The sequence below is a fragment of the Pelmatolapia mariae genome, linkage group LG4, assembly GCF_036321145.2.
Source record: "Pelmatolapia mariae isolate MD_Pm_ZW linkage group LG4, Pm_UMD_F_2, whole genome shotgun sequence".
Lineage (NCBI taxonomy): Eukaryota > Metazoa > Chordata > Actinopteri > Cichliformes > Cichlidae > Pelmatolapia > Pelmatolapia mariae.
Genome location: NC_086230.1, coordinates 30,127,320 through 30,151,692, shown reverse-complemented (window position 1 = coordinate 30,151,692; position 24,373 = coordinate 30,127,320). Strand labels below are relative to the sequence as shown.

General features: G+C 41.4%; 1 protein-coding gene across 1 annotated transcript; it reads right to left on the bottom strand.

The window, feature by feature from the left end:
• Positions 1 to 1,939: 1,939 nt before the first annotated feature.
• Positions 1,940 to 18,434, bottom strand: paqr4a (progestin and adipoQ receptor family member IVa). Its single transcript, XM_063472380.1, has 3 exons — positions 17,289 to 18,434; positions 11,981 to 12,199; positions 1,940 to 9,196 (listed from the first exon to the last, which is right to left on the bottom strand). Exons 1-3 carry the CDS (start codon positions 17,560 to 17,562, stop codon positions 8,763 to 8,765), a joined length of 927 nt encoding a protein of 308 aa, XP_063328450.1. The 5' UTR covers positions 17,563 to 18,434; the 3' UTR covers positions 1,940 to 8,762.
• Positions 18,435 to 24,373: the final 5,939 nt, after the last annotated feature.

Sequence of the window (24,373 nt, the reverse complement as noted above, 5' to 3'; positions counted from 1 at the left end):
GAGATGCAACTTTGACTGGCAGCTGTTTGAATGTTTTACACCTGTGAATAATCTGGGCTGTACAGTATACAGTACAGTTAGATATCAGCCTGTGTGTAAAATCAGCCAAATCTGAAAAAAGATTCCCACCTGACCCCCTTTTTTGTAAATGTTACTTTTAATTGCACCATATTCACTCACGCATTTGTAATTCTTTGAGTAGACAGAATCTCAAACTTAAATCTGACAACTATTTAAAAATGAACATATAAGACATTTATTTTCATACAAGGGGAATCAGAGTGAAAAAAAAATCAACCTGGTACCAAAATGTAGGTTGTTTTGGACGTTTTCACCACTGAAGTATCAGAAAAAATCCAGGTCTCTGTAACTCTACATCCTAGACACAATAAACTGATGTAGTGTGATACACTGTTCAAACAAATTTAAGGAACGCTATTTTAATCAGAGTATAGAATCAAGTCAGTTGACTTTCTGGGACATTCGGTGCCAGTTTAGCTCTGTGGGTGAGCAGGCGACCCCATGCTGCATGACGAGTGAGCAGCGGCCCGGGTTAGAGTCCCTGTGGCCCTTTGCTGCATGTCTGTCCCTCTCTCTCACCCTGCTTTCCAGTCTGTCTTCACTCTTACAATTCAGTGAAGGCAAAAATGTCAAAAAGCCCCCACAGGACCGCTATCTGATGAGCACTGCCAGAGCCTCCAGCAGGCCACTGGTGTGAGGGCTGGCCTGAGGGCTTGACGCCCTCTAGTGGGCTCTGGCAGACGTGACAGAGTCTGGAGAATGTTATGCAGCCTCTAGCGTCATTCAGCATCACTGGTTTGGTGGTCGAGGCACAGACCTCTGCAGGCTCAGCAATGATAACCGAGATAACAGGATGAAAGTTTTGAACCACTGTCAGACTACGCTGGTGCAGTGTGTCCCGCGGTTCCTGGAGGATGAAGAAATTGACACCATTGACTGGCCCCCACGCTCACCTGACCCAGTTCAATAGAACACCTGTATGACAGGTTTTATGTTTTGGTATATCCGATGTCACCAGATTGCACCTCAGACTGTCTAGGAGCCCAGCGATGCCCTGGTCCAGAACTTGAAGGAGATCCTCCAGGAAAACCATTCTGAAATGCTGCAATGACATTTTGGCTACCTGGACTAGCCTCCCACATAACTTGTGTCTTTGAATTCAGGCCTCTGTCAGTTGATAATTTTCATCTCCATCAAACGATGTGGCATCCTTTCGTTCCAGTCATATCACTATAGATATTCAGCATGATTTTGTTTCCCAGTGAGATCTGATGTGTTCTTTTATTTTTTGAGCAGTGCACATATCCCGTGATACTGATGCTCAAAGTTGTAAATCGTTCTGAACAAAACGGTGATCTGAGATTTAGATATTGACACCTGAAGTGCATCTACCACCTGAAAATTGCCTCTCTCCTGTAGTTAGTTGCAGGAAATATAAAAGTATTAAAAGCATCTATGTTTTTAACACACTGCTTGGATACACAAAACACCAAATTTGAAAGTATAAAACAACCTCCAAATCTAATTTTAACCCTGACATTAAGTCTGAAGTCCCTGTTGTACCAAACACCAACCCTAATTCCTAATTTTTACCTACACTCTAAAACCAACCCTTAACCCTCCCAAAATGAGTGCTGTCAGCAGGAGTGGCCTCGGGCAGGGATTATATTACCAGGCTGACGAGGACAGCTGCTTTGCTCATTGTCCACCTGAAGGATGCATGCGTAGGTAGGGAGCTCACAAAAAACTGCAAGGCATGGGAACATGTACTCAGATACTTGTGGACAAGTAAAAAACCTCAAACTCAAATCATTCCTCACAAAGACACACATAAAAGTATAGTCTCTCTTCCTCTCTCTCTCTCACACACATACATCTTAAAAGAAACAGCAACAAACAGGAAAAAAGAGATGACAGATTTAAAAATATAGACTTCAGTTTATTGCACAATCGTTGCTGGAGACTGAGGAGTGTGAGAGCCTGTCTGTTACACAGGACACTAATGTCGCACAGACATGTGAACTACAGCACAGGAACAAACCGTCTGAGTTCGTGCACATTAATTGGCAAGCACACAGACTGGATAACGAGGCACTCTGGGAATGCAATCAGCATCCCGTCGGTGCAACAGGCGAAAGTAAACGGGACAACATACAGATTTCATGCTTGCATGGGTTCTGCAGGAGAGCTCATACGCACATGTGTACATACATGATCTGGGGATCTAAATAAATAACGCTGGAGGATAACTGCAGACCAGCAGTGACAGTATTACCACCAGTTAGTTACGTTTCATTTGGCTGCAGTTCAGCTACAGTAATGCCTGCATTAGTGAACATGAACTTCCACTAGATGGAGCCACACTCACTCATTTGACACATTAAGAAAGCCATGCAGATATGGAGACAATAACAGACAGACCCTCCAGAAAGCTCCCTTCATCCTAAAGGAAAGGGCTTGTCTCATTACCTGTACACATAGACCAGTGTCATTATAGGATCCACAGAATAACAGCAATCATTAATAATCAGTATATAACAACACAGGTGATCCATTATAAACAGGTTGTTAACAGGCTGTCCGGCACCTGTGTAATATTTAAAAAAAAAAAAAAAAAAGGTTTTAGATTTGTTAGTGATGCTTTTATACATCATGTCTTTTCTTTTTTCATTAAACATACAGACAAAAGGACAAAGACCAATTTTCTGACCGGGTTCCACTCCTGCAACATGGTTTTCAGAGAAATGCTCCACCTTCCTTCGCCCTTGCGCCCACCCTGCCAGCTGGGTTCCCAGCGTGAACAGACCGGACTAAAGAGGGCAGGTGAGTCTCGCGTCCATGTTTCAGACAGCAGCGGTCAGGCTTCAGATGTTACAGCTACTGTTATGGCACCCTGAGAAGCGGGAGACTCAGGATGTTGGGAGAGAGCCCTCCGTTACAGCGGATCAGAGAGTCGTTTGACAAACACAAATTGACTTCACTGTTACGTATCCTTCGGCTGATAATGCATAGATAGACCAGTGGTAGTCACGAGGTATTCACATGCCCGCCAAGATTCCCCTGCTATGTTTGCGCATATCTTTCCCGTGTGTCTTTAAAAAAGCAGTTACATTTAAATGATCAGAAGCATTCTTAGTCAGGGCCACAAAATGGTCAAACAACTCTACATTTGAACAGAAACCAATGCCAGTCTTTTTTTTCCTGTGTTTTTCACATATATATCATCATAGCTAATCAAATACATAACTCATATCGATCTGAAGCTCCACATCGAGCCGCGTCTGCGTCCCTCATTACCCGCCAAGCACCAGGAGTCCAACGGACGATGTTTTCGGGGCTAAATCTGGTCAGCCAGTCCTTAGCCTTTAGACAGATGTCCCTTTATGTCAGAATTTATTAAAAGTTGAGTTTTCAGGCTGCTACAAAGGCTGGAATTCACATTTTCCCGCTTTCAGTTTATTGGAGGTATAAAAGACATCTAAATGGCACACAGCCTGCAGGCTAAAGTTAGTTTGATTTCTGACCTCAACATTGACCAAAATAACTGAATTTGGGTGTGAACTGCTGGTTCTCTGAGGAGTTTGTAGTGTGTTTCTTTACAACCACGTTTAGCTGTAAAAGGGCATCTTTTTCTCAACGTCTTTCCATCTTTTAACCAAAACTCAACTTTGGTAAAGTCGTCTTAAGCATCTTCATTGGGTGGGTAATCCCATTCCCTCCTATCTTTCTTCCTTAACCAAGTGTGTGTGTTAAAAGTGAGTCACTGTATATTCTTCTGCACTGTATATAATCTACATAAATGTATTTACATTATTTATATGGACTTTAAATGTATTTCAGAATTGACTTGAATTCAAAGCCCTTTGGAGAACGATGAACAGTGCAGTTTGTTTTGATTGTGATGCATGGCCTCTGATCGCTTCAAATCCTCTTCCTGCAGGGGTAACGCCACACTCCAAAGCCCACCTCCAACTAACCACACAGTCATTTCCACGGCCGAGTGAATGATCAGTTGCTGGCTACAGTGAACTAACAATCAGCTAACATTATGAGACATCAGTTTCTGTTTCACAGCTACTTTCATGCATTTTTTTTCATTCAATTGCCAAAAATACATTAACTTCAGCTTTTACATTGTACTCATATTCATCACTGTAAGAGTGAGACTAGCAGACAAATATCTGACTTTTTAAATGAGGGCAAGTTCATAAAGTCGGGTCATGTTGGGGTTAATGCATGTCATACAGACTCTGGGAAATCCTTCTTCATCTGTGAGACAGTGTCACAGGAAGCAGACGTTGCTAATTTGGCGAGATGAAGGTGGGCTAACATGGCTGGCAACTAGCGTGGGAAACAAACCCAATGCTTAAAACACTAAAAAAGGTCTAGGTATGAAATGAGGCTTCAGAAGCCAGTCCTGAACATGACTGAAGAGTGCGACGATTACTTCTACAGAACAGTAACAAGCCTGGACACACACACGAAGGTGCTGTGACTCATACATGACAGGGAGGCGGGTTCAGAGGGGTTCATTCCTGCATACGTAGGCCAGCTTAGTGTATAAACCACCACTTTAAAAAGGCTAAACATCATTTCAAGAAAAGTGCAAGCAAGTACAGCTAAATAAATAAATAATGTGGCAAAAATGACTGACCATATAATAATATTTAGGGTCAATATATAAGTAAACATCTAAGCACAGCACATCTACATTCATGCCTGAGGACATAAATAACTTCAGAATAGACCTGCACCTGTTTTAAAGGTCACATTGCAGCTGTTCTCCTCGCCGAGCTGCGACGTGTAAAGACAGATCTTTTTCAACAGTGTTCCTGTGTGACTGAGACGTCACATATTGCAGGAAGGCAGGAAAAACTGTACGCAGAGAAAATGTGGAGCTAATCCTCCGGAATTGCTGGGTTTAAATAAAACAATGGATTTTCTTTGACCTCTTATTTGACCTGTCAGTCAGAGCGATCCTGCACTGCAATGATGTAAACTGTTTAAGCAGCTGACACACACATTCCAATTAATACAAATGAATAAAAACAATCATAAATATAATCTATTTCTTGATTAAATATATATCCTTACGCGTTTGGGGTTAGAAGACAAATAACTATAAATAGCATTATAAAGTCATTACCCCTTTACGTTTCAGCACTGCCACATATAGTTTTATATATTATGTGCACATGGTGGCATTTCAGTGTAAAACAACTACACACATTCGATGGCTTTTATACACAATTGTGCAGAAGACTCACAAAGCACTCAGGCTCTACCTTTAAAAAGATAATTACGTCTCGCACAAATAGAAACGGTGGTCTTCCAAACAAAGGGAGGTCATAATAAATGCGTAAGACCAATCAACTTGGGGTTGGCTGGACATAAGCAAAAGTTTGGCAAAGGCAGCTCAAAAACATCAGTTTCTTTTCTGATTTAAAAATGCCTGAATTTCTTTGGCACTGGTGCAAACAATGCTGATAACACTCAACAGATCCCATCTGATGGTCTGGGACATCTCAGCAGGTAAACTCATTGCTGGCACGCTTCAGGAATGAGCCCCTCGCACGCCTTCGGTAAGGACCATTCAGACGACAAAGAGGACAAAGAAAAAGAGGCAGTGGCAGAAAACAGGGAACTAAACAGTTCTGAAAAATTCAGTCTGTTGGACGAAGTTAAAACTCTAAAAGTGCTTTGTACATGTGTAAAAACAAAGGTGCGTGGGAGTGCTGCTGTGTATGTGATGTGAGATATGAATATGCTGCATAAATTGAGACAAAGACTGTCATATCATTTGGACGAGGGGTTTTTAAACTCGTCTGGGGGCAGGGAGCCTTTACCCCAGGAATACACCGGTCACTGTTTCTCATGCAAATCGACGTCGGGTTGAGGGGCGTTTCATTTGGTCTGCATAGAGTGTTTATTTTTAAAATAGTGCTTGTGGTACGAGCGCAAATTTCTACGGGACGGTAGAGTTAGAAGTTGAAGAAGGAAGAATGCTGTACAGAGTTTAGGGAGGAGATGAGATGAGTTTCTGGGTGGTAGTGAAAGTTAATTAATGACTGGGAAAGCTGAAAAAGTGAGGAAAACTTCAAAGAAGGTATTTTGTGTATCTTCAGGATGACAAGGAGACAAGAAGCCTAGGTGGTTGACTGAAGAAAAACAGGACTACTGGGATGCTAGGAGTACAGCAACAAAAGAAATGGCAAAGCAAAGACTTGCAGTGAGTGTTACGTGAAGTTGGACACTAAGGAAAGAGAAAAGAACTTGTATTGATTGGCTAGGTGGAGAGATTCAACTGGAAAAGATGTGCAGGGTGATTAAGGATAGAAATGGAAATGTACTTATAACTGAAGAGAGTGTTGAGAAGGTGGAAGGAGTGCTTTGAAGAGCTGATGAGTGAAGAAAATGAGAGCGAGGAGGACAGATGGAGGACAGTTTGTGAATCAGAAAGTGCAGAGGATTAGAAAGGAGGACGTGAGGGCAGCTATGAAGAGGCAGTTGGTCCAGACATACCTGTGGAGGTATGGAGATGTCTGGGAGAAAGGACAATGGGGGCAGTGGATCTTCAATCAGCTTGTTTACCAAAACCCTGGAGAGAGCAGGTGTCTCAGGAATAAAGTGTACTGGTGCTGATCTTCAAGAACAAAGGTGATGTGCAGAGCTGTAGTAAGTACAGAAGGATGAAGGTGATAAGCCATGCCATGAAAAAGAGAGGTGATGACCAGTCAGCAGCAGTATGGTTTCAAAACGAGAAAGCGCACTACAGACATGATGTTTGCTTTGATAGTGTTGACGGAGAAGTATAGAGCAGGTAAGACTTGTCACATTGTGTCTTTGTGGATCGAACGATATGATAGGGTCCCAAAAGAGGAACTATGTAACTGCATGAGAAAGTCAAGAGTGACAGAGAAGTATGGGAGAGTGGTGCAGGACATGCATAAGGATAGAGAGACAGTGGTGAGGTGTGCGGTAGGAGTGACAGATGGCTCCAAGGTTGGGGTGGGAATTAAAGTCAGTAGAAGGTAGAATACATGTGTGTGAATGAGAAGGAGACGGAAAGGTGAATGAGTTAGAAACGTAGGTTAGTTTAAATACCTGGTGTCAACCCTCCAAAGGAGCAGACAGTGCACAACAGAGATGAAGAAAAGAGTGGGGCGGGTGGAGACAAGTGCCAGGAGTGATTTGTTAGTAGCAAGAATGAAGGGAAAGGTTTACAAGATGGTGAGACCTGCTGTGATGTATGGACGCGAATTGGCAAGGCTGAGATAGTTTGGACATGTGCAGAGGAGGGGTAGTGCATATACTGGACAAATGATGTTGAAGATGGGTCTGCCAGGCAAGAGGAAAAGAGGAAGACCACACAGGCGATTCAGGAATATAAGCGTCTGACTTTTTCCTCATAAATGTGCCATTTTGTCCTTTTTACAGCTTCAATCTTGAAAGTTCTGAGGTTTTGTCATGAATTTTCCTCCCACTCACCCAGCCCCTTAAATTTTTATGAAACCTTCAGTGGCGTTAACACACAGTGGTAACCTTGAGTTTGAAAAGTTAATACAAGCCCCTTCTCAAAACACTCCAAAGTACTTCTTACACAAAATGTTTTACCACATATAAAGGTCACAGTAAGTGTTGTGTCTTTTCTAGGTCTCTACCAGTAAAAAGCCTCAGTACTTACTTAAATTCATATTCAGATGAATTAAATTAGAATCAGAATACCGCCCGGCACTCTTTCAAAATTGACAAGACACTCTTTGCTCTTCTGGGTCTGAATTCCGGCCCTACTCTGTGCATCTTAATGCAGCTTCCATAAAAAAACTCAGGACACAAAGCTGCTTCTGGGGCGTGCCGCGACCTGTCTGATGGATTTGCAAGTATTGTCGTGAGTGGGCGAGATCAGCTTCGGCAGCAGCATGAGACTTGGAATGCAACACAGCTGAGCTCGGTGTATTCCTGAGGCGACAGGCAAGAACATTTTTCCAAGGTCTCGCTTATAATCCCAACACTGACAAACCACATGCTTACTACCATTTCTACTCTTGCATGCCAAAATTATGAAACTTTTAAATCTAAACATTTTAGACACATGTGTCAGTTTCTACTCATCCAAACATAACATGGGTGTGATTAAAGGACACAAAATATAGTCTCCATCCGTAGATCGCCACTTTTTAAGATCAGAATGTAATTTCAGCAATTTAAAGGAAATTTATCACTAGATATTTTAGCTGTGGGTCGTAGACCCAACTTTCAGAACCATTGATTTAGACCATTTTAATCAACGACATCAAGTAATCCTTAAGAGAAACTTCTATCATTATGTAAAAGGCTTCGAGCTGTAACCTTTACCTAAGACATTATAGGGTTTAAAACTTGGTTAATAAATTTACTTTTTAAAATTTTCCACTTTTTTTATCTGCTTGTGTATGAATGTGTCTGTGTGTGTGTGTGTGTGTGTGTGTGTATGTATACGCTTTTGCACCAAGTTTGTGGCAACTGAGCAAGTCAGAATGATTGTGCGTGTTATACATACTTTTACCTGCATTCGCACAAATCAAGATGGACGAAGATATGAACATTCTGAGTTTCAGCGCATGAAGTGAACACATGCACAGCATCAGTTTCTGTGATCCCTGTCCTTTCCCTTCCCTTTCCAGGCTCCCCCCTCCCCCCAGAGGTCTTTCAATGGTATGTTCCAGCACTGCTTGTGAGGGGCCGGGGGGCTGCTGTGTGGGTCAATCTGAGGGGCAGTCGTAGCTGGTGATCCAGAGAAGGTCGTCCAGCACGCCCCAGTGCAGGTAAAGGATGGAGATCACCACCAGTACATGCATGATCTGGTGGCTGTTGCACCAGTAGTCGAAGAGACCCGGCCAAAAGCGCTCCGGGATGCGCGTGATGTTGATGACCCCGCCCAGCACGGCCAGTGCATCCATCGTGAGAAAGTGGCGTAGTGAGGTGGGACTGCCGCCGCCCACGCCCACCCAGCGGAGCAGGAAGAAGGAGAAGCGAAACAGCGCTTGCCAGGCGAAGGAGCGCAACCGCCGAACGCTGCTCCGAGCGGTGACGGCGCAGTAGATAGCGTGGCTGGACAGCAGGATGTAGACTAAAAGGGCCACGGTGCGGATAAATGGGTAGCACAGCAGTGTGGTGTAGACGATAGGCAGCGCTCCTAAGACACGAAAAAAGACACAGGGAAGTCAGAAGAGCGATGAAGCCACGCCTCGTGAAAAGCACAAAGGTTGAATCGTTGACCCTTTGAAGCTGTGTGTGTAACTCTGTGCTTCTGGTCAAAGCTTGATGGTTTCATTTATCACAGTTCAACTGTGCAGGAAGGTGGCTGAAACAACCTCCAACTTTGTATTTTTTATGTCACATTACAGGAAGTGGATGATGAGGTTACTGAAATAAGGAGGCAGTTCTCTATTCTAGAGAACTCAACAGGAAGGCAACACTGATGGGACAGAGATTTACAGTGTGCGACTAAAAACAGAAGCATGTGGACTGTAAAACGTATTCAGGACCAAGTGTGTGAATCGTCAGTATTGTAAAATTTGGCCCTTTGTTTTTCTCTATGTTGTCATTAGGGGTCTGCAGCCTGTCCTCTCTGACACACAATCAGCAGGTAGTGCCGTTACTGAGAAGGTGAACCCAGGTTGAGTGAAATCATTTTATTAGAGTTAATAACTGTGTCATTCATTACTGTAACCATAGTCATAACCTTTGTGGGTCAAAAGCTAATAAGGGTCCATCATCAAAGTACTTGTTCAACAAGCTTAATCATGAATCAAAGTGATCTTGTCACCTGCTCCTGTCCTAGTCTAGGTGAGTTGTGACAGCAGGAGCTTGTGTGTGTGTGTCGTGTGTCCTCCGGCTGTTAACGTGATCGTTCCAAGGAGGACGTAACACAGAAATAACAGGAAATGAGCAGACTACATGCTTTAAATGCACTGTTCCTAAATACAGCTACTAAATAAGCTAAGCTTTCTAGATGTGGATAACTCAGTAAAATAAAGGAGGTTTTTTTAGCACAAAGGAAAAAATAAAATAAGTAGAGGACGTTGTTTCAACGGAAAAGTTATTATTTTGTAGACTGAAAGCATTTCTGTTTTATTAAACTCACAGTCACCTTGAGCTGAGGGTGATGAATCCATTAACCGAACAAGACAAAATTAATTTGTGACTCAAATGTGATCATTAACTGTTTTCTTCTGATTCATTTTAATTGCAAATGGAAGATCATTTGTAGGCAAAGAGAAAAAGATGAAATGATCCTTGTTATATATTACATTGTTGTTAGACTTCTCTTGCCCTCTGTGTTCTCCTGTCGTCAGGGTGAGTTATTAGTCTTTTAGTTGACTCATATTTTACTGTAAAGGTTCGTTTTCTTACATGTTTCATTGTTTCCTGCCTTTGTGGATTTTCCTTCCTTTTTGGATTTCCTGCTTTAATTATTCTCACATGTTTATTGTTTCCCGGTCTATCCTCTGTCTAAAGCTATATTTGCCTTTGCCTTTGTCTTCTTGCCTAATTCTGCACTGCTAACCATCTTCTGTTCCCTTATGTTGGAGTTTTGTTATTTACTTGCTGAAAATCCTGAAAATTACCTGTAGGTCTGTCCATTAATATTTATATTGTTTTACTCTCTGCCTGCCCTGCATTTGTGTCTGTTTAACTTCACTAATCCTGACAGAGTTTTCTTTACGTTCACATGAAGCGTATGCATTAGTTCATTCGGGAGGACGTGTATCCACTCGTCTGTCTGCATTCCTGAGAGCTGTTATTCTGTTCTTTTTATCATGTCAACCCAACCCTAGTTGTTCATAGCCTCTAGACTTTGCTGCTAAACCTTTTGATAGAAAGGATTTCAGATCCGGCTATAACAGTGAATTTAAGGGGATGAAGGAATTTAGTACAATTAAATGATGCCAACTGCTTTCATGGTATTTTCTTAACGACTAGTTGGGTAAAACTGTGCAACCAAAGCACAGGAAGTCACAAGTTAGTGTTCTACTAGTGCATGCCCTAACTCTGAATACACCAGGAGGGTTGTGTCACGAAGGGGATCTAGCATAAAAATCCTTTCCTATTCCAATACTCAGATGCTTATGTACCATTGCGGCGACCCCTCAAAAAAAGTGCAGCCGACAAACGACTAATTGATAACTGCTGAATGGCACAGACAGAAAGACCTTTGTCTATGCAGCTCTGTGATGAAACACAAAGGATACTTTAGCCGCAACTAGCATGAAAAGAACATTTATATCATATTTAACCTTGTTAACATACACTGATGAATGATTTAGCCTACCTAAAGGAATAATTAGTGGGCATAAGTGGATGGACACCAGATTATCAGGTAAAACAATAATACGTCACAATGTTTTCTTGGGTGTTTAATCCCTTTTTTAGACTTTATTGTAGATTTTCCAAATATGTTTTATGGTTAAAAACAGTTAATGGGAACAGGAGGCCTGTAAGATACATAAGCTAACGTAAGGGTTGTAGCTTTGGTCATAAAGATGAATAAATATCCCCGGTGCTTTGGCCTGGCAGGTTGCAGGGTTGGTAAAAATTCCTGGCACAATTCCTGTTATTCCCATGCTTTGTCACAATATTAATAATGAATGTACTGTATTATCGATATCAGTGTAGTGGGCAAATCTAAAAGGTTCATTCAAAGTGTAGAAGTCTATAAAGAAATAAAAAATAATGTGCCTGTCATTTTTTCTTACGATAGGGTGATGCAGGCAGCATGGACAGATCAATAATCATTTCAGAGCTCGAATCATTGCTTGCAAAGTAAGATCGAATCAGAGTGTGTTGCGACAAATCAATACTGGTACACCTCCAAGCAAAACACTTGCACGGTAAATCACTGACAATCAATTCAATCCTGGAAGAAAACAGATCAGCAATAAGAGAACAACAGCTGACAATGAATCCAAAGCCTCACCCAGCGTGTTGATCATGCAGATTCCACACACGTCCAGCTTCAGGAGGGTGTGGTAGACCGGCTCCCCTCCCTCGTGGTTCATGAACAGGTGGTAGACCACAGAGCCCAGCTGGGGTGACAGGCAGGCCAGGAAGTGCACCACACCCAGCCATGTCACGCTGATCTGAGACCAGGGGATGTTAAGAGGCAGCAGCACCAGGAAGCAAACCAGAGGGATGCCTGAAGAGTGAGCAGGCAGAGAAACCGAGAGAGCGGTGGTTATAAAAGAAGGCTTTACCTTAAGCTTACCACACAATAAAAGACTTGTAAAAGACTGACTTTATCACATCTGCAGAATGTGGCATAACTCAAGAGTTTTTAGTTGCTCTGGATCAGCCTCCAAATACAAAAACTCGCTGAATGGGAATGTAGTAGTATTTAAAAATGAGTTTTTTACTACACAGGGGTTTAATTTAAAGTCCTTCTAGGGCTCAACAAGTCAATTTATACAGAAGTGAAACACTTTTATTTTTTATCTTTGTAGAACCACTCTGATCTGTAAATTTAAAAGCATGTGTAATGACTGAAAGTGGAAAAATAAACACACTGTGAAATATGCACACAATGAAACTGGAAAAGACTGGAAGTGGTTGTTAAACTGTGTTTATCTTGAAGGTAATCAGGCAGAAATTTTAATGTTAAAACGACAAAAGAGAAAGATCAAATAAACTTTAAAGAAATAGAAAAAATAAGAAAACGAATAATCAAATGAAATTAATGAGCTACATAAAAGTCTAAATAGTCTAAACAACAGAACGTCATGTAAAAGGCTGAGCTTAATACAGGGCAATAATTGAATTAATAATTTAAAAAATGTATTTTATAAAAACACAACACAGTAAAATATCAAATAACAATACTTCATTTTATTTAACCTTTTAATCTGCATTTTATATTTTAAAATCATTATTATTAATACATGCATATATCTCATAACTTTGATTTAATTAACATTCATATCACTATTTAATTTCTATATTTTATTTATTTTATTTCATTATATTTATAAATAATATTACCTGCTTTATGTACCTCCATTTAATAATATAATTACTATTGGTATTATTATTATTATTTAGTATATTATTTTCATTGTTATTCCATACAAGAAAAAATATACTTTCTCAAAACTTCTGGAATGAATAAAGTAAAGCTTATCTCATATGTAAAGACACACACGTCCTGACAGCAGTGCTTCTTGTGTCAAATAATGCCTGTTCATGCAACACTTTTAACAAATCTGATGACATGCAATTAAAACGACTAAAGCACCATCTTTTACTTCTGCTTGTAAATAGAGTCCAACGGATAATGTTGCCTGAGGTAATATGCACGCACGCTGGTATGAAAACCATCCGCTCAACTCTGACAAAAGCAAATTAAGGTGTCGTGTTTACAGTGATGGATTATCTAGCTCAGGAGTTTCTGGAATCGAGGACGCTGTTTTTCACACTATATGAGAATCAGTAGCTGTGAAGGGCTGCTGAGAGTGCACAGATACCAGCAAGAAGAGCCAAAGGGGAAACCTACGTGATTGGCACCAATGTATCAGTGATTCCCCATTGAGAGAAAGCCAAAGCTTCCACTAAGCTCTAATTCTGATGCAGCAAAAGGCCACGTTGCTAATGGCTACACGGCTCCCATTTAAGTTTCCCTGTTTGGCAGGGAGTTTGGCGTTGACTGCTACGTGAGCAAAATGCAGACCTTGAAATTTGATCCGCTTACATACGGCTCTTATCACTCTGAGACACACCTACAGCACTCCTCCCTTTCTCTCATTGTTGCTCTCACTGAAGACAAGGCAGGTGATACAAGGAATGGCATGCAACTGTGACACATCTATTTTAAGCACATTATCTCCCTCTCAGCATTAGCCCTGAGCTGGCGAGTTGAAGTCAGGCGTGGACACAGCAGCGGGAGCGAGGACCTCTGAGTATCTGAGACCTGAGCTGCGGGCAGGATGTTTTCAGTTTATATGCAAAACAATCCGGCTCATGAAACTCAGCCGAAATGTTACAGCACAATAATAAAGAAGAATTACAAGCACAGCGCAGCTTTTTCTTCTTCTTCTCAGATCTGGAAAACTGGAAAATAAAGCTCATTAGATTAAACATTAGCCTGTTATGTTGAGGTCACACGCTAAGCCAACATCACTGGAGTGCAATAAAGACATCCAGAGCCACTTAGCTGATAATCACTGATGCTGTTTAACTGCGCCGTGACTGCTGGATGCTGGAGCACCACAACAAAGTTAAATTACACCATCCAGATTGCACTTTGATATGAAAAGAGGAGGGCAAAAGACACAAGTTATGCTGCTGAGTGCCACATTACAGGCTGTCTAATCATCTCAGTGTGAAAATAGAAAAAACAACCCACCACGCAAACTGCTAACAGGCCAACACCTCAATCTCACTCTCACCTTTGGCTGAACAGATTAACACAATTCTGCAATTAATCTGGGCTTGTAGCAAACTATTAAAAGAATTGCATATTGTGTAAACACAGAGTTCAAGAGCAGATGAAAAACAGCGTTTTCCATTATTACGTGCAAGTCAAACTGCTTTTTAAAAATTCAGGCCACGTTTAAACACTTGCCTCCAAGCAGGAAAGTCTTGGAAAAACATTTCTTTGCCAACAAAAATTCCCTCTTTGCAAAACTGCCATACAGTTAACATCTAAACCAAAAAAAAATCACCTTGGGAGGGTGACAGCTTTTAAAATAGAATCCTTTGAATAAGTTGGGCTCTACTGGCTTAAATCAGGGGTGTCAAATGCATTTAATTTCTGTTTTTAACTGGGCCAGATTAGGGATGCTCTGCTCTGATATTTGGATTGGATATAATTTTAATCCTGAGTTGAACAAGCAAAATCAAGCAACGACAATGTGCTGATCTACGGGATGATGTATTCGGTTCAGTCCGATGCATTTACTTGACCACCACAGTATAAAAGATAGACGTCACGATTTGTCAGTCACAAGTCGTTAGCCAGTGAGCGAGCCACAGATAATCCTCATTGCTAAAACTCAAAATGTAAACATTTATAAAACGAACTTTTTATTTTGATCCAGAATAGGTCTTAGATTACATAGGTACAGTCACACTCCTGATCACATTGTGACTGCCGCATTTGTTCTATCAGGCGTGGAACCGCACATGAAAATGACTATGCAAAGTTGAGCCGAGGTTATTTCTTTGCAGGCAAGACATCCGGGACCTAACGTTTACTAAACTAGTAATGAGACGTACACAACACGATGGAAAGTTTCATCATTATGAATCCTGACTGAAAGAAGACGCTCAGTAAGACCATTTATTCTTACAAAGCTGAAAAACAAAGTTTAAGTGGAGATTAATGCTGCCTTCATATTCCCCATTTTTTATCCATGTTAAGGATTACAGCTTATTTATCTAACACTACTTGGCATTGGCAGATACTCAAAGCCAAGGTATCGGAACTTGGAAAAGTTGGGCCTGTGAAAAACACCTAAACTTTTAGTTAATGCAAAGAAGTTTAAGCACATTCTTTAAAACATCAGCATTTCAGTGTTTCTCATGAATTAAAAATGTGCCTTTCAAGGGTGAAAATGCACACAAGCACGACTGGTGCAATACAATTAAGACAAAGAGCCTTTGTTACATTAGTTAATACAAGTTTTTGCTTTTTCCTGTTATTTTTGGATGCTTGTTAATCAAAAATGTATTTTAAGTTTGCGTAAATTAGATCCTCTTCTGCAAAAGGCCAAAACCTTTGTGGTGGGTGCCAGAATTTTACATAAGCTCAGCCTTTAATAGAAGTAACATGTATAAAACTGATGAACAGCCTGAGAAATCTGAAGAAAAATCTCTGCAATTTCAAGAATATGCCTCAATTTTTCCACATGTTACATTTTTCTAGTCTAACGTCATGACAGAGAAATGTAACAGTATAGTGGACAGGGCTGAAACCCATCACTTTACTGTGGCATGGTATGGCAAACAATGGCTGATGTCTCTGCCAGCAAGAAGGCTGTAAAACTGACATGACTCAGATGAAAATAAGGTCGGCCAAACATTTTCATGATGTGATCCTTTGTTTTAGGTATAGCAGCAAAGAGCAGCCTGCAAAATGCAGTCAAAAAGTCAAACTGATGTCCTTCTTCTCCGCAAAGCATTCCAGTGAGCTGGATTTCAGCTCTTTGGTGGGCTGAGTGTTTCACATGAATGATATTGGCACTGGCAGTATTTATCAACATGAAAACATTTTCTTTTAATAAACATAATGCAGAAACAGATGCTTCATCCAGCAAATCTATTGTTTTAATACTCTCAGCACTGCCTGCAGCACATGTACCAGAGCTGGTGCAGAGGCCTCAAAATAACTTACCAACTAGTTTATGACATGCAGTGCTAGAGAGTTAAGAGACTTTTAATTTTCGTTTTAATATAATTCTAAAATACTTACATGCACATATCTATATATATCACAGTGTTAATTACTTCATTACAAACATCATATGCTCGTTATGGAGTATATACATTGCAACAATGCAAACACTGGCTTGCAAACATTACAGCTTTTCAAAGTATATGATTTCCTGCTTTTTTAATCATTGAAAACTGAATAAACTTGGCAGTGGTTTTTCCAGTGTAATAACTGGTGATAGTCGCCAAATCTTATTTTATGCTTGAAAATAAATCAGTTTATTTTGTATTGTCCTTCTGTGATAGTTAATGAGCTCTTTGTCAAACCATAAATGTGTTGATACGCTGACGATGACTGAAGATGGTTTTTAATCATTTTTGATGTCTATGAGTCTGCTGCCTTTGCTCCTAATGCGTGAGACTTCAAAGCTGGATTATTTCTTTAGTACTCTTGTAATTTGTATGGTCCTACTCTAGCTCTGGTTTCTTGCTATTTGTGCCTTGTAAGCCTGTTTGGATTGGACTGATTCCCTTATGCACGACACATTAAAAATAAAAAAATAAAAAATAAATAAATCAGTCAGTCAAACCATGTTCTGCTTTTGTGTTCTGTTATTGTAAGTTTTAGATGAATCACACTGAAGAGTTGTACAAGAAATGATGACTTTGTAAATTGCTGTCATCTGGATAAATAATGTATATTTAAAAAAAAAAAAAGAGTGTGAGTCATGTATGCCTTCATGAAAGCTTCCCAGCCTGTGTTGCAGAGTCTGGCAGTGCATCCTTCTGCAGGTACAGGGTCTCCCTCTACACAAATCTCACCTGCTGACTAAGCACTCCAATCTCATTTTTGTTGTACTCACCGTGAGTGTATATGTTTCCAAGTTCATTGTGCAGGTAAAACAGGCTTCTGATGCAGTCCTGCACGGAGGAAATTGGCCGGTATCCCGTAAGGACGTATTTGTTGAACTGAAGATGTGGAGGTGAACTCGCCCAGTCCAGCAGCCTGGGTCCATTTAAAAATGCCATAGCAAAGAGGACGGTTAAAAGGACACCGCCGAATAAGTAAAAAACTGACTGTACACCTATATACACGTTCAGTAAGACTATTGCGACTAAAACTTTATGGGAAACCATTGGTATTGGTTGTGAGTTTTGTTTTTTGTTTTGGGGTTGTTGTTGTTGTTGTTGTTGTTTGTTTGTTTTTTGCTTTGTTTTTTTAATTATTATTTTGTGCTGTTAGCCGCCTAGCTCGGCGCTAGCTAGCTCAGGAGAAGTCTCTAAGCGCTACCCGGCAACTGTGTGCGCGCGCCGTCGCTGCTCGCTTTGAACCGCCGGTACCTGTGCGAGTGTCATCCGCGAGGCTGGAGACAGACGCGGAAAGCCACACGCATGATGCAAGCTCCCGGCGGACATTACATTTGACATCTAAAGTGTCCGTGTGCCACCTACAAGCGCTAGGCGTTTGAGAGGCGAAGGGTTCGCGGTCATGTTAAAGCCATTTCCTCGTTAGTTAGCATTCCGGTGCAGCGGCGCAGGCAAGGATGCTGTGGGGGAGCCGCGCCAGCGTCCAACTCCAGATGATGCTAGCTCGATCCCAGCGGTCAGATGTGAAATAGAGGACTAGCAGGTTACACCTTCACTGTATTGAAAGTAGACGTGCGTTTTTTGTTAATCCAGCCCCTTGTATACTTGCTAGGTTTCGTAATGCCACTAAAAAAATAAAAAATAAATGGAGAAGGTCCGTGATTGTGGAGCAGAGATTTTGAAGGACTGCGGGCTAGCAAGCCGGGCAGTCGCCTACCAACGTCCGGTGGCTGAGGATGTAAAAGCGGATACTTGAGCCGGCTGGCTTTAAACACGCCCAGCCTGCTTCATACGGCGAGTATTCAGTGTCTTCATCAGGTGTTTGAGCCAACTATGATCCATCATTATTTCTAGGTGGCTGTTTTCCTTGAAATGCGGAGTCCTCTCCGACGGCCTCGAGTCTCCCCTGCATCGTCTTCCAAGCGTCAAGTTACTCAGACAGAAACCTGGACATTTCCGATCGTTGTTTTCAAAATAAAAGCCAGGAAGTTTCGCACAGATAAGGTTATTATAGTTACCTAAAACTAAAGGATAAAGTAAAGCTGCGAGTGAAAAATACGACAGGATATTAGGGTTTGGAAGGTTGCTTCCGCCAGTGAAAAAAAAGCCAGGCAGAGAGAGGTAGGATGAGGTCAGGCAGCGGTCTCCATGGACAGTGATGTTTGTACAGTGTGATCTTTAGTGATAATAAGCTCTCTTCGTGGAGAGATGGCTCTCATCTCTCCAAAGTCGGTAGAAGCAAGACAATGCATGTGTGTGCATGAGAGGGAGACAGACGTAACGGCGAAGCTGTAGGGAGCAGAGAAGACAGATGAGTCTAAATACCTGAGGTCAAAAATCCAAAAAAAAAAAACAGACAGCGCACAAGAGAGGTGAAGAACAGAGTGCAGCCAGTGTGGAGTGAGTGGAAACAAGTGTTGGAGGTGATTTGTGACAGAAGGATAGAGTGAAAGGTTTACAAGATGGTAATCAGACCTGCTAACTATAGTTTGCAGATGGTGGCAATGACAAAAATACAGTAGTGATGGGGAACATGCAGGTGACTGTTGTGACAGAGAAGGATGGTGGGAAGGAAAAGGAAGCCACAGGTAAGTCGAAATTTTGACTTATTGGCCTAAAGTTTTGAGTTAGTTATCTTGAAATTTTAAGTTACTTCTAAATAAGTAACTTAGTAGTACTTCTTAACAGGTAACTTATAAGTATTTTGAGTTACTTCTGAGTACCTCAATATTTTGAGTTTTGAAATCAGTTTGACTTACGGATAGCAAAAGAGGCAAAGGCAGAAACAAGCTTCCATATCAGAGGTAAAAAAAAAAAAAAGAATACAGAAATAACTAATGAGAAAGAAACTTTCAAATTTAGGAGAAAAATATTTAGAGGAAATTCAGAGAGTCAAAAAGGCAAATATATGGAACAAAAAGGGCAAATTTACACAAATAAAACTGGTAGATTTACAACAAATAATAGCTACATTTACAAGAATTTTAGAGAAGTCAAGGAACTGTATTGTTTCACCTCTCAAAGTCGAGTTGGAAAGAAATTCTCATATTTCAAGATTCAAGAGCTTTATTGTCAATACAACAGTATACACAGTATACAGCATACCCAAATGCTGTTTGACCCCAAGCACCCCGGGGTGCATTTATAAGTATATAAATAATTTACAAAACCTGAGTTTATAATTTATAAGTATATTTTATATCTCCAAGAGATATAAAACTAGGAATTACAAATAAATAACATGCAAAATTTTGGTAAAGTTAGGGGACAATTACTAACGATATAATACTATACAGTACTATAATGATTACTGTACAATACTAACTGTACAATAAACAAAGACAGGACAGAGACAATACAAAGTGGATTGTGCAGTAGGTATTGAATACTGGGTTCAAGTTGTTGTCAGGAAATTGTAGACAAGACAGGACGAAGACATGTGCAAGTTCCAAAATGTGCAAATATAGTATAATTTAAATGTGTTTTCAGTAACTATGTGACTGAGTGAGCAAATAAGCATATTGCTCCCAGGTCCAGTTTGCAGCGGATTTGTGGAAGTTTTTGTTGTTTTCGAGTCTTTTGGTGAGTATTGTAAGGTGTATTTGCATTTGTAAAGGTGTATGTGTATATCAGTCCTTTGGTGGTAGTGAGCTGAGGGCTCTGACTGCTTGCGGGAAGAAGCTCTTGCAGTGTCTGGTCGTTACAGTTTTGATGCTGCGAAACCGTCTGCCAGATGGAAGGAGGGAGAACATTGCATGTGAGGGGTGGAAAGTGTCCTTCGCTATGCTATTTGCACGTCGGATGATGTGTTTGTCGTAGAGTTGGGAGATGGGTGGGAGAGGGCCTCCAATGATCCTCTCTGCTGTCCTCACTATCCGCTGCAGAGACTTCTTTTCAGCGAGGGTGCAGTTCCCGTACCAGCTCGTGATGTAGCAGCAGAGGACGCTCTCAATGGTTCCCTGGTAAAATGATGGGAGGATGGGAGGAGGGAGACTGGCCTTCTTCAGTTTCCTAAGAAAGTGAAGACGTCATTGGGCTTTTTTCATGATGGTGGTATTGTTCAGGTTCCAGGAGAGGTCATCTGATATGTGCACACCCAGGAACTTCACACTGTTGACCATCTCAACAGCAGATCTGTTGATGTGCAGTGCGGTGTGGGTCATTGAGCTCTTCCTGAAGTTAACAACCATCTCTTTAGTCTTCTAAACATTTCAAGACAGGTTGTTATTCTGACACCAGTCCACCAGGTGTTGTACCTCCTCTCTGAATTCAGACTCATAGTTGTTGGTGGTGAGACCCACCACTGTTGTGTCATCCGCAAACTTGATGATGTGATTTGAGCTGTACTGTGCAGTACAGTCATGTGTTAGCAGGGTGAACAGCAGTGGACTAAGCACACAGCCCTGCGGCGATCCTGTACTCAGTCTGAGCAAGCAAGCAAGCAAGCAAGCAAGCAATTTATTTATATAGCACTTTCGGATCAGCCCCCAGCTGAACACAAAGTGCTGTACACTTGACATGCCAGAGTGATACATTGAACATGTTAAAAAATAAGAAAAATAATAATATAAAAAAAAAAAAAAAATATATATATATATATATATATATATATATATATATATAAAATGATTATTAAAATGACATTAAAATAAATAAAATTAGCACAAATAGCAAAGACAATAATAAAATAGTATAAAAAATGATGATGAGAATTACATTTAAAACAATAAAATCAGCACATTAGATCAAAACAATAAAATCAATAAAATTGGGTCAGACTGTGTCATATGCCAAGGAATAAAAATGGGTTTTAAGATGTGTTTTAAAAGTGGACAGTGAAGGGGCCTCTCTAATGTGCTGGGGCAGACTGTTCCACAGATTAGGAGCAGCAATAGAGAAGGCCCTGTCCCCTCTGAGCTTCCTCTTGGACCTGGGTACCTCCAGGAGCAGCTTGTCAGCTGACCTGAGAGACCTGGGGGGTGAGTAAGGATGCAGAAGCTCAGAGAGGTAAGTTGGGGCAAGACCGTTTAAACATTTAAACACAAACATGAGAATTTTAAAATGAACTCTAAGATATACAGGCAGCCAATGGAGTGAAGCCAGGATGGGAGTTATGTGCTCTCTTTTACGAGTTTTGGTTAAAAGTCGTGCAGCAGAATTCTGGACCAGCTGCAGACGAGAGAGAAGATGCTGACTAACTCCACAATACAGAGCATTACAGTAATCTAGACGACATGAAATAAAAGCATGGATTACCGTTTCAAGATGCTGCCTGGATAAAATAGGTCTTATCTTTGCCAAGCGCCTTAAATGGTAAAAACTGGACTTGACAGTAGCCCTAATTTGACTGTCTAATTTAAAATCACTGTCCATCTTAAAACCCAGGTTTGTAACAACAGATTTAAAATACTCTGCCAGGGGTCCCAAATCAATAGCAGAGGGTTCACAAGGTCCACTAGGACCAAACAGAATCACCTCAGTTTTGCTTGAATTACACCTTAGAAAGTTTAGGGACATCCAAGATTTAATGTCTTCTAGACATGCTAGAAGTGGCTTAATAGAGAAGGCCTCTTTCTGCTTCAGAGGCAAATAAATCTGACAGTCGTCAGCATAGCAGTGGAAGGATATTCCATGCCTTCTGAGGATGGTTCCCAGGGGCTGTAAGTATAATGAAAAAAGCAGAGGCCCTAAAATTGAGCCCTGCGGGACCCCAGACTGAAAAGTGGCAGAGGAAGACTCATACCCTAAAAAGTTAACACTAAAAGTTCTGTCACAAAGATAAGACCTAAACCATTTCAAAGCAGTACCACGAATGCCTGCAAGATGGTGCAAGCGAGACAGTAAAATGTTGTGGTCTACAGTGTCAAAGGCAGCTGTTAGGTCAAGGAGGACAAGAACAACATGATTACCAGAGTCACAGGTAAGGAGGATATCATTAAAAACCTTTAAGAGTGCTGACTCCGTGCTATGAAAGTTTTTAAAACCTGATTGAAAGACCTCCAGGATACCATTCTCATTTAAAAAATCCATCAATTGGCAATGTACAATTTTCTCTAAGATTTTAGACATAAAGGACAACTTGGAGATAGGTCTGTAGTTAGCCAATACAGTGTGGTCCAGGGCAGGTTTCTTAAGCAAGGGTTGTACTACCGCATGCTTAAAATTAGCAGGGACTACACCAGATATTAAACTGCTGTTTATAACAGTAAGAACAGCCTGACCTATGCTAGGAAAAATCTCCTTAAAAAATTGTGGTGGGACAGGATCATTTGGGGAACCAGAGGGCCTCAGATGGCCGACCACATCCTCTAAATAAGAAAGAGACACAGGCTCAAACTGGTTAAAAACAGCAGAGCAAGGGATCGAAACAGAGGGGTCAGACTCAGGGGAAGAAATGAGAGCCCGCGTGGTTGCAACCTTCTCAATGAAAAAACACATAAAATCATTTGACAGTTTATGAGAGGCCTCCAAACAGCCACTTTGTGGAGCATTTAAGACTGAGTCAATAGATTTAAATAACACACGTGGATTGTGACTGTTGGAGGAAATGATCTTAGAGAAATATTTTCTTTTAGCCTCTTTGACTGTATCCTGATAGAGGCGCCAGCAGTCCTTTAGGATTTGAAGAGACACCTGCAGTTTGTCCCTCTTCCATCTGCGTTCAGCTCTACGACACTCCCTCTTCACAGCCCGAGTGGCGTCATTAAACCAAGGGTCAGTTTTAGCCTTGGGCTTCCTGGTTTTTAATGGTGCCACAGAGTCCAGAATAGTAAGGCAAGAATATTGAAACCAGGAGCTGAGGTTCTCTGTGTCCAAGGGAGTACGATCGGCGGGGATAGAAAGCTGGTCAAAAGCAGTTGAGAACTGGGCAGCAGTGGAAGGGTTAATAATCCGACAGCGGCGAATAGGAGCGCTGGTTTGAACTGTAGTGCCTGAGAACACAGCATCAAATAATACAGCCATATGGTCAGAGAAAGCAGTGTCAGTCACTTCCACGTTAGACACAGGTAGACTGTGTGACAAGACCAGGTCTAGTGTGTGTCCATGTTCATGTGTGGGACCAGGTACGGACTGGACCAGATTAAAAGAGTCAATGAGACTTAAAAATTCCTTCACCAGAGGTTTGTCAGGGCAGCAGACATGGATATTAAAATCTCCCACAATAAGAACATGATCGTAGTTGGGCATAATCCCAGCTAGAAATTCTGAAAAGTCATTTATGAAATTCTTATTGTATTTAGGGGGACGATAAATAACAGCAAAGAGCACAGAGTTAGAGCGATTAACTTCAAAACACGTGAGCTCAAAGCTGGAAAACGAGGGCTGTAAAACACACTGTTTACATTTAAAATCCTTTTTAAAAACAACTGCCGTACCTCCTCCTCTCCCTGATGTCCTTGGTGTGTTAAAATAGGAACAACCCGCTGGTAAAAGTTCAGATAAAGTACTGGACTCACCAGTATTAAGCCAAGTCTCCGTGACACACATGAAGTCTAGTTTCCAGGAGATGAATGACTCATTCAGAATAAAAGATTTGTTCACCAGCGATCTGGCGTTTACCAGCCCAATCCTGACAGGAGCCGGGGATGAGGTATAAGCCCCAGCGGCACAGGGAGTCCGACACAGCGGCCTCAGATTGCGGAGGTTCGCCCGGCGCACGTTGAGCCGAGGAGGACAGGGGTCACGGAGGAGCGGCGCGTCATCCTGGCAGACCACGGGGATGAGGCAGGAATCCACGGGGTCCAGGAAACGTCGGTGCACAAAAACTCCAGGAAATAATCTCTGTATTCCTTTGACGGTAGTGGGATGGTGCGCTAAAGAGATCTTGAGTTTAACCAGCCGACCACTGCGCCTACCCCGA

Excerpts from the sequence above, each read along its gene's own strand:
- paqr4a (XM_063472380.1), bottom strand. The coding sequence starts at position 17,562 with ATGGTTTCCCATAAAGTTTTAGTCGCAATAGTCTTACTGAACGTGTAT. Across the intron at positions 12,200-17,288 it reads TGGAAACATATACACTCACG|GCATCCCTCTGGTTTGCTTC; the intron begins GTGAGTACAACA and ends CTCACTCTTCAG. Across the intron at positions 9,197-11,980 it reads CTGCATGATCAACACGCTGG|GAGCGCTGCCTATCGTCTAC; the intron begins GTGAGGCTTTGG and ends TTCGTGTCTTAG.